This window comes from Seriola dumerili, unplaced genomic scaffold (assembly GCF_002260705.1).
Source record: "Seriola dumerili isolate Sdu_G_001 unplaced genomic scaffold, Sdu_1.0 BDQW01001449.1, whole genome shotgun sequence".
NCBI classification, from domain to species: Eukaryota; Metazoa; Chordata; class Actinopteri; order Carangiformes; family Carangidae; genus Seriola; species Seriola dumerili.
In genome coordinates this window covers 902273-915771 of record NW_019175704.1, presented here as the reverse complement: position 1 = coordinate 915771, position 13499 = coordinate 902273, and the positions used below count along the sequence as shown (strand labels likewise).

Below are 13499 nucleotides of genomic sequence, written 5' to 3'. Positions count from 1 at the left end.
AGCATCAATATTACTAGCTATTGATTTTTATTGGAATTGTAGTGGAATGATATGATAGCTGAATCTGCCAATTATTGTCATCATCAACTAATCTTCTGATCATTTTTTGTCAATTCACTGATTAATAGTCCCAAAGGGACACCTTCAAATTGCTTGGCTTTGTCCAAACAATAGTTCAAAATCCAAACATGTTTTGTTTACAGTCTTGAAAGACAAAGAAAATCAGCTACATTTCCCATTTTAGAAGCTGGAAACAGCAAATCTTTAGCATTTTTGATTGAAAAAGGACTTAAATGATTCATTCATTGTCAAAGCAGTCACTGATTCATTTGAGTCTATTGACTAATCAACTAATCTGAGTCTATGCTGTAACTGTTTTTGTTTTACACATGTGCAGAGTTTTGTCTGACAGGGGGGGACATTTAGTTTACTGCACTGAACATCAATTTAATTATTTCATATTACATTTTAAATACATTTATATAGAGAAAATAGTATTCCTGTTAATATTGTGATATTATACACCAGGACCCAACAGCCAGTTAATTATCTTAATGCTTGGAGAAAAATGCAAAAGTCTCCCCATATCTGAGAAACCCCTGGGTGTGTCTAAAGTGTCTGAGCGACCCTGTATTTCACCTTAGGGGAGTATAATAAGAGTGCAGGAAACCCTCTGATTCATGCACAAAGCCAGCAGACCAGTCATTAACCCCCAGTGGGTCATGTTGGATGTGTTGGGGGGGGTGGGGGTGGCGGGCGTGGGGGGGTGGGGGTGAAGGGTCATAAAGAGGACCCCAGAGCCATAGAGGGGGGTCGTCACACCCCACAATCAATAGTTGGACATTTGACCCCTGCTGGAGTTTCAACTGCCTCTCCACGCTCCCCCACCCTGCACCTTCCACCTTATCCAATGAAAACACAGGCATGAGTCAACGGTACCAAGAAGGGACAAATACTAACATGGTCTTTGCAAAACACCACAGCTGCACCACCTGTGACTGTTCACCTGGGGCAAAAGGGAGGATACGCTATTAAATCAGATTCACAGCTTTATGATGATTGCTCTTACCATGACGTAGTGGCGCTGCATCTCAGTCTTTTCATTGGCCAGTTTATCGTACTCCACTTTAAGACTTCAAGAAGAGAAAAGGGGAAATAAAGTAATATTTAATTTGTGACGCTAGTTTAGTAACACATACTTAAAAGTGAACATCTTTATTTAAATGTTTAACAATGCCAAAATTTAGTACATATACATTTTTGTGTTCTTCATCAGTGTAGACTTGGTGCATGAAGCTACAAAAATGGAACAAAACAGAGGCAGCTTCCTCTTCCTATTCTTTCCAGGAAGTCAATGTTGTTTACTGTAGGCTAGTCATTACCTGTGGTACTGGGCCTGCAGGAACTGAAATTCGTCTTTGATCCTGTCGCAGGATTCTGCCACGGTGAACTTGAAGCCAGGCTGCCCTGGCTGGTGAGGTGCCTGAAAGGTGCAAGGTTAGAGATACCACAGGTGTAAATACTGCTACCACAGCCCAGATAATAGTCTCATCTCTATCTCACCACCTCCTCCTCTCGTTTCTTGGTAAACGGTGTTTTTTCCCTTAATGGTCTGTCCTCACATTTCCCCTAAGCTCTGACTGGAGGAGGATAGAGCCGCTTTCACTCAACATGTTCAATGACATGGGGGGGGGGGGGGGGGGGGGGGGGGGGGTCACTTCATATGTCCTCGAAGTAATATTACATGGTAAGCAAAGGATGGTGAGTGAAGAATGCTTCAAATCAAACACATTGTTGTGAGGTTTCAGTGTATGCTGTGCAACAAGCACAATTAACCTTTTAGCACTAAACATGCAACTATAACAAACAGCAGTGAAATTAAATCAGTTTCCAGAAGGAGGTGATGATTGCTTTCTTGAGTTCAACCAAAATCTTTGATCTTGTTGCCAATAAACACGATCTCCCAGTTTCTTTCCTGGCAGAGTGAAGCGCCTCAGCAGCACTGATGCAGACCATAAATAGTAAGGTGTGGATCAGCAGCTCCACTCCACGAGCTAATTAGGCTATTTTGATGGGCGGTGCAGTTGCATCAATTTACAAACAGTGACAAAGACAGCTACTTACCGGATGCCGGCCTTGTGGATACATGTCGAGTCCTTTACACAAGGGAATCGCTGTGTTTTCTCTCTTTCCGTAATTTCAGTGAAGGTGCGGTAAATCACCGCCACCCCCTCCCCTGTACACGCAGGATGGCGGCGGACAAAGCCCTGTTCTCGCCTGCGAAGCGCGCACTCAGACCCCGACCACTGGATGTATCACCTCGTCGGCCTTTCCTTTGTACCTAAACAAACAGAAAACGGGGCAGAGCTGAGGAGCTGAATCACTTTCGCAGGAAGCGAGTGTAGCACCTTGGCTGTAAATCGACATGATTTTTTTTTCTTTATGAACTTAACTGCACTGTTACCTAAAAATGAAAATAAGATGTGTTTTTTATCTTCATTGTGGCATTGCGATTAAAAAAAAAAATCCTACTGTGTTTGTCAAAAATCTAAATCTAACGCCTCGATGTGCACTACAGTGGGGAAAACAAGTGTGACAGTAAAATGTGTATCAAATAAATCCCAAAGTTGAGACTTTTGATCACAACCTCAATGACATGATGCTTTGTTTTTTTCTCGTAAACCTAACGACTTGTCTTCCACAAAGGGGAAAAAAGAACACACACAAGGATTGTTTTGGTGGTCCGGTTAGATCAGAAAACAAGGAGCTGCTGCTTTCAAAGTCGGCTGCCATAAAGCCACACCACCACCACCCGTCTTGTTAGCGGCTCTCTTCTTGTAGCTCTTTTTACCTTTGTTTCGACCGATTCCTCCCCTTTCTTCTCCACAGGTAAAATAAATTAGTATCCAAACACAAAGCTTAATATCCTCGACCCGTAACCGTCACCACGGAGTGATAAGAGCGGAAAATGTCCGTCGCCGTTTCTATTTTTCATACACTTGCTTCTTGAGAGTCCTTTAAAAACCCCGATGATCCCGCGGCGGAGAACGTCTCTCCGTCCGGTCGGACGTTGGAAACCACTCGATTGGGACGAGTTGTTGACAGCAGACAACTTCAAAGTAAGCCTATATTAGATCCAGTAATCGTACACGAATCTTCCAGTAAGTCCAAAGAATATTTAAAGCGAATAAACGCGTAAATTTTTTTGAAAATGTCGACCGTTGTGAAATATACCACTAGCTTGCTGTTGGGTATACCCAGTTCCTCCGCCGCTCGCGGTACCACACACAGACTGCTCACTGACACGAGGACCCGACTGCCGAGAGAGGGCCCCGCACTAACCAATCGGGTTCTCCGAAGGAGTTTAGCAGCGTTGACAAATCACAGTGCTGTATCCCCACGTGGGGTATCCACCAAACCAGTGTTGTGATTGGCTTGCAATCTGTGACCTCACACATTCGCCATTTTGGATTTGAAGTGACATTCAGTGCGTTCAACAACTTGTTCAAAACAAAGGTAATAATTTATATGTCCGTGCATCGCAGCCGGTGTTTCAGCATTTCCATTATTAGTATGTACCTGAGGATTTTAACATTAAAAGCTATGCCGATTCAAATTCACTACATGCTGATGTAAACAAGAAAATAACCCCACCAACCAAAGACAGAATGTATCATTTTAATACAAGCACTAGGCTGTAAATGTGCTCAGTATTTGAACAAATTATATGTAAAGCTAGTCTGAAGTCTGAAACAGGAAGATCACACTTTCTGCTCTCATTTCAAGGAGAGGTAGAGATGCCAAGCAAAAGAAATAGGTCCTGATACTATGCCAAGAAAAATAGGAGCTCATAGAAATTCATTCAAGACCCGAAGTGCGCAGAAGATGTGAATACTGCTTAATCTACAGCAGAGTGTCCTTTGAGTGACTTGAATTGATCGACCTATTTCTAACGAGACCTCAAGCATCTACAAGCTTTCCTATCAGCAGCACTAGGTAGGCTACAACACGTCTGCGCTTCAGGATATCAGCCTATCACGTGTTGCTCACTATACCAGGCCCCACGTGGGTCCTCCCCTCCCCTCCTCATCTCTCCCCTCCACTGCATTTTATCCAATGGTGTGCCAGCTGTCTTCCTCCGAGGCTTACAATTGGCTCAGCGCTAGAAAAGCTGTCTGTCAGGAGCCCGGGTTGTCAATTAAACCCACGTTGGGTACGGCGCTGACAAATGCCTGTGCTACTCTCCCTCCTGCCTGCGAATAGTGCCTGGAATGGCTGCTTAATTAGCTTCGAATGGCTTTTCCTTTCAGCTCAAACAATCTGTCACTACCATGTGGTAAAAAGAGCCTTGCATAAAACAAAAGCAGGAAAAAAAAAGCCAGTAGGGGCTAAATATCAGTTTGATCCCCCCCACCCCACCCCCTTCAACCCCTCCTCCATGAAAACATTTGCTGCAAAACAAAGCTTTTACCTCGCTCAAACATTGGCTCATTTCATTCATCTGTTTCTGTCCTCATTTTCTTCTAAAACTGTATTTATTTGTTTATCTGGGTGTCCATTTAGTCCCTTCACATTTAAATTCAAGATGGGATTTTTGTACTCCCTGAAACAAGTAGACCAGGTTTTACAAGCTTATAAGATATTTATTATTTTATTACATCATTTGATTTATTAGGAAGTTGTTAAATGTTATTGCCAGTAGTTTAATTGTGTGAAAGTAAGAGAGAAGCTGGCTTGGGACCGAAAGGTTGCTGGTTCCAATCCCTGGACCGGCAGGAAGAAAAATGGGTGGGGGGGCGGGGAGCAGTGGTTTCCCCTCCTTCAACATCCATGGCTGGAGTGCCCTTGAGCAAGGCAACTCAACCCCCCCAACTGCATGCCAGGTGCTGCAGCGCAGCTGCCCATTTCTCCTTGTGTGTGTGCTCACTAGTCCTCGTGTGTGTTTGTGTGCTCATTGCTCACTGCTGTGTGTGTGTATTGTCACTACTTATGGGTGGGTTAAACACAGAGGCCAAATTTCCTGTGTGTCTAAAATATACTTGGACAATAAAGGATTCTTACTAGTATTTTTAGTTTAAAATAAATGAATCCCTTCATCAAGATGATTCTTTTTTTTTTTTTTTGATGTCCATGTATGGCACATTTACAGATGTCAACAATGAAATTAAGAGGAAACTACAATTGAAGTCTGTGAAGAATATGATACAGAACATTAAATAAGTACAGTATTTGAGATAAACTAGAGCAACTAAATTGGATAGTAGAAAATGAATTATTTTTGAATATTATTTTTGCAGGGCCTAAACTGCGCATTCATAAAATAAAATAAAAAAAGAATACATTTAGTTCCTTCCTGAAAAATGTATCTCAATTCTATTTATTTATTTTCATTATGTTCATAACACAAAGATAATTTAAACAAAGTATTTCTAAAATGTAGATAGACCTACTTAAGTACATCTCAGATCTAAACTCAATTTTGGTACATTTCATATTATTTGCAGCATAAAATGTCCAAAACTCAAGAAGTATACCAAATTTTAAACATCACTGTAGCTAGCATGCTGTCAGCTTTAGCTGTTGCTTAGCAACAAATGGATCCCTTCTGCAGATGCTCTGACATGAGTTGGGATAATAACTGACGTACTGAGGACATGTCAGTATGCTACACACTCACTGGGAGACTTTAAAGAAGGTTTGTCATACAAAATTTCAGATGATAAATTATCTTATAGCAGTCCTAGTAGTGATTATAGTAGTTTGAGTAGGAACAGACTTTTTGAACTTGTCAAAATCCAAACTTCCTGGAGGAATTTTATTCCTTCTCTCAACAGTTGTGGTGTGACATAACACAGAGAATGGCACAGATATAAAGACTTTAAAAATGAGCCTTTAGTATGACACAACCTTGCCAGAAAAATTGAAATTATACAAGAAAGGTTGCCTAAAAGTTAATTACATAATCTGAGTTATAACATGGTGATATATTCACATCTTTAATATGCTTGATATATTTTAATAAAAAGTATGAAAAGTTCATTATTGAGTTATGGAAAAAATTTTAATTATAAACTAATCTTTCTGTAAAATAAAAAAAAAATTCACTGAAATAATTTCCTCTCTGCCTCTCCGTTGTTTGACCTTTGACCTTTAACACACATACTGGTGTACTCTATGAATCCTGGCTGCATGTGTAAGAAACATGGACCAAGACAAGAACATGTACATGAATTCAGATTTCAGGAGCAATCTAGCATCCAACTTTGTGTAGTCTCCATTGTTTTGTTTCATAGAGCAGCGGCACAATGGATCAGTGGTTCACTTCACCTCAGGCTTTTTCTGTATGAAGTTTGTTTGTGTGTATTTCCTTGCTCTATTTTCCTCTCATATTCCAGAGACATGCTAGTCAGTTGTGTTAGAGATTTAATTTCCCATAGGTTTGAATGTTGAGGTGTTTCTACCTGAATAACCTGTATACACGCTGTATTCTGGTATAAAGTTACTGCCACCCTTGAGATGATTTAATGTCTACATGTGCTTATGAGTAATGAATGGTTTCAGGGTGTTAAAAACAAAATAAACCACAGTTTTTTGTAAAGTTTGCATGACCGAAATGCCCAAGAAGAGTGTCAATGCTAAGAACCTCTTCCTCTACCTCAAATATGGGATACTGCCAAGTATAAAGTGGGAGGAAATTACTAAATATTTTATGATCACTTGTAAGTCACTTGCCAAGGCATTATTTCAACCTGCTCATTTTCATGTCACGATACTTAGAATTTGACATTGAGATGGTTTGGCAGTTTGTTTCATTTCTAGAAACTATGTACATCTTACTGTTACTTTATGTTCTTACTGTGTATACAGGTTTCACTCAGGTATTTCAGACTCACACCTTTTATCTATTTCCTTCAAGCAAAGTGACTTTTTACATTTTACATAGAAACACTGAAAACTTACATCTGTGTCCTCTACTTTGTATTGACACGAAGAGTTGCTAAGGTGTATTTCAAGTATGATGTACAACTCGTAGGTTTTACGTTGTCAGCTATCAACTGTTTGCATGTCAACAACATCCTCTAGTCATTATATCTGTGCGGAAGTGGGCAGGTACAGTTGACTTATGCAGAATTGCTGGTCAACTGTGCTGATATTTGTCAGTTTTCTCTGCACTGAGGATCCTGGCATTGGTATGTGTAGGTCCAGTGTGAGGATGTGGGTTATCTGGGAACTGGCAAACACAGCAGCGGTCTCCACAGGCCCGAGACTCTGATTCAAGAACCACATACAAACATTATCATACAGCTTCATCTGACACTTTGAGGACTCTGGATATGTTTCACACACACACTAGCACACAAACACTCACACACAGATCCACTTTTCATCCTACTCAATAGAGAATGGCCTAGATTAGGAGGCAACAAAGGAGTGGGCTTCACCTCTGGGATAAGGGGGGGCAGTCTACCCTTGTAGACCTCTGCACTGTTTATTTGCACTGGAAACCCAGACGCTGTGAAACTCCCACTCTGAGGCACTACACAAATATTGGGGCTATTTGCAGAGGTGGTTTTAATTCTTCACAGAGCAATGATTGGCTCTTTTCACTCACATCTCTGCAAGAGTTTGGCCAATGGATTCCTCCAGCCTCCTTTGCTCCCCCAACACCACACCAGCTCACACCAGCCCCAAAATAAATATAACTGATGTATATTTTCAATGGCTTCGTGGCCACTAAAGACTCAAATCCCATTTACTCTGCTTATGGTATCACATTCTTTGCTCAAACAAACCCTCAGTACCAAAACCACAGCTTCTATAGCGAACCAATGCTGGTTCCTGCTTCTGCTGTATACATGGATCTTGATACTTCCTGAGAAGAGAAACCATGTTCACTTGCCTTTTGGAGGCCTGCAGTGTGAAAACAAGGAGGGGCTGTGCAAAGTAATAAAGCTGTTCTCTGGATATTTGGTGTGGTTTGTCAAGTTATAAATGAAGACTTCTTCAAGAGCTTAACACTGATTAGTGTTTTTCTTCTTGTGTAACTAGTCTCACCTTTGTGAAGTCAGCATCCATCAGGTTAATTACTTCATATATTCAACTGGCCGTTCTTTCGACCATCCTATTACTTTTCTTTGGCGTAATAAAAAATGGGACCTATTTCCATTCTGGCCTGGTTGGGGGGGGTTGGTCACTGCGGTATTGTGAAGCACCCACTGACTCAGGATTATTTACATGCTTTCACAGGCGAGTTCAGGCCATGAAAGGAGACATTCCTCATCACAATGGACCTAGTGTTTGTCGCGGGGGCTGCAGACATGAAAAGGGGCCCTAAGTGTATCACTGTGACTCGTCAGCCTGTAATCAATGCAAGCAAGATGAAAGGGCCTTATCAAAAGAGACAAACACAGACGTGAGCAGTGTGTGAACAAAAAAGGTGAAGGGTTTTTTTTTTGGCTAAAGTTCATGCATTTGTTTGTCCTGTTCGCTGGTATGCATACTGTATGTCTGTGGGTGTGTGTGCATATATGTATAGGTCTGATCACATGCATGTCTGCAGTCTTCTCTCTGACGTTATCATCCTTTTTATCATGTCTACAGAGAATAGCATTGCCAAAGCCAGTGGGCTGCCCAAAAGCTACAATATACCAGCAGAAAACAGGAGTAAAAAATGTTCTCCAAATTGTATTTTATTCATTAGCAGAGTGAGCTGAGTTCGAGTCAGAACTGAGCCAGAACAGAATACACAGAGGGGATCTTGAGGAATTTCTTGTTTTAAAATCTTGTCTGGTGATTTGCTATAATCCCTCCTTGAAACCAGGACCCATCCTCTGCAAAGAAAACCTGTGACAAGTAAGCTTTTTAAAAACACAGATGTCTATCAGGGCAATTCGTTAAGGTACTAAAGGTAAACAAGAGGAAGAAGTGAGAAAAGACAGGAGGCTCCTCAAAGTACCTTGTCAAATTTTCCTTTTGTTCTTGTCTTTTAGGGAGCTTGGAGATATTAACACTCAAAGCTGAAAGACTGCCTTATTCCAGTTTGTACATTACAGGTAAAGATGTTCAGATTTATTTGTAGACACAGCTGTCACCATCTACAACTTGTACTGTTAAGACAGAGAGGTGCAGTATAAAAGTGATTAAAATATGACAAATAAATAATGGCTTGTTTTTTAATAATCATATCATAACTGAATTTGAGTCATTTGTTTTGTAATTTTGTAAAAAGCAGCTTACTTGTAAATGCAGGTTAGTTGTTGTATTCTATGGACCTATTACCCTGGAACATAATATCAAGCACTCATGCAGTTTGAGTGTTTGTTGTACACGCAGTGTCAATTTGAAATGAGTTCACAGAGAGCCTTTTTTTCAGACTGCTCTGCGAAGCATTAATGAATTCAGAATGGCTCTGCCTCTGGTGCTGTCTGTGATTAATAAGCTCATTTAGTCAGCACTCATTGTGACCGAGTCTACAGACCAGGCCAGTGTAAGGCTCTTTAGTGGGTTGGTGTTATTTTTTGTGATTACCGTCCAAGTGGCTGCTGTAAAAAGCAGGTCAACAGAGTGACCTTATCCTGTCCTTCAGCTGGAACGTGAAAGGGAACCTAGTGATGACGATGAGACCCACTTGCCTTTACCAAGTGAATGATAACACACCCAGGGAGGTGCCAAGCACCCCTTCTACTACTGCTACGACCGCCAATGAAAAACAACAGAGTGCCTGGTCCTGGCCTCCCAGAAATTATATTTTTTTGATTACTAAACTGTTTTCCCAATTACATTCTGGTGACAATGTACTCGCTGCCTGGATTATGTTGAAAGGCGACATTTTTTGAGTGAATGAAGTGCTACATTTATGTACCACACCGGAGTCACTGGAAGGGGGGCATACAAACCACAGGATGTGACTCCAGAGATCAGGGTTCATATCCAGAGTCCCGTCTGTGGTTATGTTTAGGCAACAAAAGCACTTTGGTTAAGGTTAGGGAAAGATTGTGGTTTCAGTTAAATGTTAACAATTACATTGTGTCTTGTGATTGAAATCACTGCAGACATTTCCTGTATTAAATCAGACCATGATCTTTCCACAGTTTTAAGATTATTTAAATTTATTGAATAAAGCATTATTCAAATTTACATAGTTTAAAGTTCAATAATGTTTTGGTGGAAAGAAAAAGGAAATGCGTTATCAATTAACATTTTACTGATAATTCTTTCAGAAGAGAGGGCTGGGTCTTTCTGATTCAAGAAAAAACTGCTGCAGAGGCTACATTACTGCATAATAGAGATTGTTCATCATTGGCGGAGGTTTGGCTGAGCCCTTGTGCCTCATTGCTACAAGGTAAACTTTTTCTTAGAAAAGAAGAAAACAGAGATCTACTAAGTATGTAAGAGCACCCTGACATCTTAGTGACATTTCAAATGTCTCCTCCATGTAATGATCTTTTTTTCATCAGTCACTCGGCAGGCTACCAGACAACTGAGTTTATTACGGACCCGAACAAAATGTGGTTTCCAAGGGAACAAGCCCCTACACGCAGTGCCTCAGGACTGCAGGCAAGATGAGGTGTTTGCACTTGTGTATACCTCAGAGGGAAATGTGTAGTATTTATGCATGCTTATGGAGAATATGCAATAGTGTTCATGACCTTGTGTGCTGTTTTCGTGCATGTGGACCCACTCAGCCTTGTGAGATAAATGGAATGTGGTAAATCACCTGGGAGATTGCTGCCAGGCCATCGATTTCATGGGTCATCAGATAACACCGGGGCTTGCTGAGCACATGCCCTTCAGCACTAGGCGAAGGCTATCATTTAGCCAGATCAATAGCTCTAATTACCCTGCTCCACCCAATGCAATAAATTCAGGACCTATCATATTGTCTTCAAGGAACTGGAAGGAGGAACCACAGTATCAGTGATGTAATCACACCAGAGTTACAGTGTTGTTGAGTGATTTTTCATTAAAATATAGATTATTTTCGCTTCAGATTCAGACTGGCCATTTCTGTATCACCATCCAGACAGACACTACTTTCATCATGTTAACTGTTTTCTGTCAGGGAAATATTTGATTTTCCCTTAACCAATTACCAGTGACTGATGAAACGTACCTGCTGTTCTGACTTCATTTGTTGTTAACACTGTGTCGGTATGTGTGATGTTAGCATAATGTATCATTTCTGCAAACCTGAGTTTTCAGAAAACGGAAGTTGATATGAAAAAAAAAAAAAATTTAATCAGCTACACATCTTTCTTGTTAAAATAAGTCATAACACTCAACATAGAAAAAGCAACAGAGACATGGTCTGCGGTGTATTATTTTCCTAACAGCCATTTTTAAAGTAACACCAGACCTTACAATCATTCGTCAAAATGTGAAACAAGTGAGGTGATTCAGAGCTGTGCATGTTTGTTAACATGAGAGTGGGAACTAGCACCTAACACACCTTTTTAAGAAAGCAGCACAGGATGTTTCTAAAGTCTTATCAATCAAAGCAAAGTGTGGTTTTAAAGATGTTGCGTTGGTTACAACCTAGAACAGGACGTTACTGCGAGATAAATGTACTGCTCATGTACATGCAGGCTGTCAGTTGCAAACGTGGTTTGTGTTTTCTGAGTCTTTACCGGATTTGAAACACAAAAGCTCACGCAGTGCAAAAGGAAGCATGGGACTTTGTGATGGAGTTTCAACTTCACTCACTGGTCTGGGTTAAGATTTCCTCTCGGCACTGCTTCTGCTTTATGTGCCATTAACTCAGCACACACACAGCACACACACAGGCAAACAGCATCTCATGTTAATATCTTCAAGCCATCCACTTAAAAGTAATGCTGTTGTCAGTGTAATGCCCCCCCCCCCCTCCCCCCTCCCTCTGTCCCTCACCTCTAACACGCTGAGTGCTGCCATCCTGCTATCAGGTTTCTACACACTCATAGCTCTGCAGTGGTCCACTTATCACTGAGGCTGGCACGCTGCCCACTGCCCATCGGTTTCTGTCTTTCAGTCTCTCGCTCATGTGGTGGTAACTTTATTGTTGTCTTCTAATGTGTAGGGCTAGGTGATAATGTTATCATGATATATTGTACTGTACATCACAATAATAAATTACTATTCCTGCTAAGCTTGAATATTCCCTTAACATTAAAGCTGCTATAATTGATATTTTTATAATAACATAAAAACAATGTAACAGTGTGAAAGCGGTCGCTTGTCATAATGAACTTACAGAGAATCTGCAGATCCTCTCTGTTTCACGGTTCTTTATGCTGAGTTTCAGCCCCTTGTTTAGCTGCTAGCCTGTAACTATGCTGTTTTAGTTCACCTTCACTGCTCTTATAGCATCATTTCCAGCCACAGTAGGTAGCTGTTTCCATAGCGTTAGCAGATAGTGTACACACTATAGAGTACCTGCTCAGCACCAAGAAGCAGACAGACACGGTTTATGACTTGCTGTTGAATTTGGTTGAGCATTTAGTAGCTAAACAGCCTCATATTTCCATCTGGAGTTGTTGGAGATCAAACACAGAGTTAAAAAAAGAGTAAATAGTGACCAGAAACATGACTCACAATGAATGATAATGTTGCTCTGTGACTGCTGGATGTGTAGGCTGAATAAGCAACTACTTGCTAACAAGTTCACAATATCAATCTAAAATGTGATGATATGTCAATGTTGTGTACACAGCTTGTTTCTGTTGCCCCCAAGTAGCAAATATAAAAATAAAACCCAATCAGTAATTGCAGTAAATAGAGGTTTAAATTTCCTTAGTTTAGATTAAGAACCTGAAATATTAATATTACACAAGAAACAGAGAATCTACTTAAATAAAATAAATTATACAAAAATGAAAGTATAGCTTGTCAGATAAAATCCTTATGAATCCAACAGTGTTAAATGCTGGTAGCCATTGAGCTCACATCTTGAATTAGCTACATCCATCAGTTAAAACCGCTCATGTTCAACCTAACAGCTTCATGTCATTTGCTAGTAAAAAAACAGCATGTGTGATGTATAAGTAATGTGGCTGGTTATGGGAGTTTCTTTGAAAGCCTGGCTACTTGTTCCAAGAGATGTGTCTAATTGATGGTGTCCTGCTAATGGCTCAGGAAGTTAACTCAGTTGGTGGTATTCCCCCTTAATTGTTGGCACAGGTTTTCAACTCATTTGACAGTATGCATCACCTACTATATCTTTTTCATGTCAGTCTTTAAGTAGCCTGGTCTCATTTGTAAGACTGTCTCATCCACTGTCTGATCAAACCTCACAATACTAACATCTTGTTACCTCGTTCATCCACAACAGCTCTTTATGTTTAAGGTTGTTGTGACTGTCGGCCTGTCACTTTCCAAGCCAGCATGGAAAAGTTAAAAAGGAGCACTCATCTCTCCCATCTATCCAACTTAACAATAGCAGGTATTTAGCTAAATCAAACAGCCCCACTGTGCCTATTTTGGGAAAGGATTTGTCCTTCTTAAATAACAGTTACATGATGAGT

The 13499-nt window shown here is 40.6% G+C and overlaps 1 protein-coding gene across 6 annotated transcripts in view; it reads right to left on the bottom strand.

The window, feature by feature from the left end:
* LOC111238621 (transducin-like enhancer protein 3) overlaps positions 1 to 3292 on the bottom strand; it is a 31164-nt gene extending 27872 nt beyond the window's left edge. For all 6 annotated transcript variants that reach the window (XM_022768206.1, XM_022768210.1, XM_022768207.1 and 3 more), the window contains exons 1-4: positions 2852 to 3292; positions 2125 to 2341; positions 1383 to 1483; positions 1070 to 1133 (exon numbers count right to left, since the gene is read on the bottom strand). In XM_022768206.1, coding sequence (XP_022623927.1) covers positions 1070 to 1133; positions 1383 to 1483; positions 2125 to 2148 — 189 coding nt within the window. In that variant the 5' untranslated portion in view covers positions 2149 to 2341; positions 2852 to 3292. The remainder of the gene's footprint in view (positions 1 to 1069; positions 1134 to 1382; positions 1484 to 2124; positions 2342 to 2851) is intronic.
* Between the last annotated feature and the right edge of the window lie 10207 nt (positions 3293 to 13499).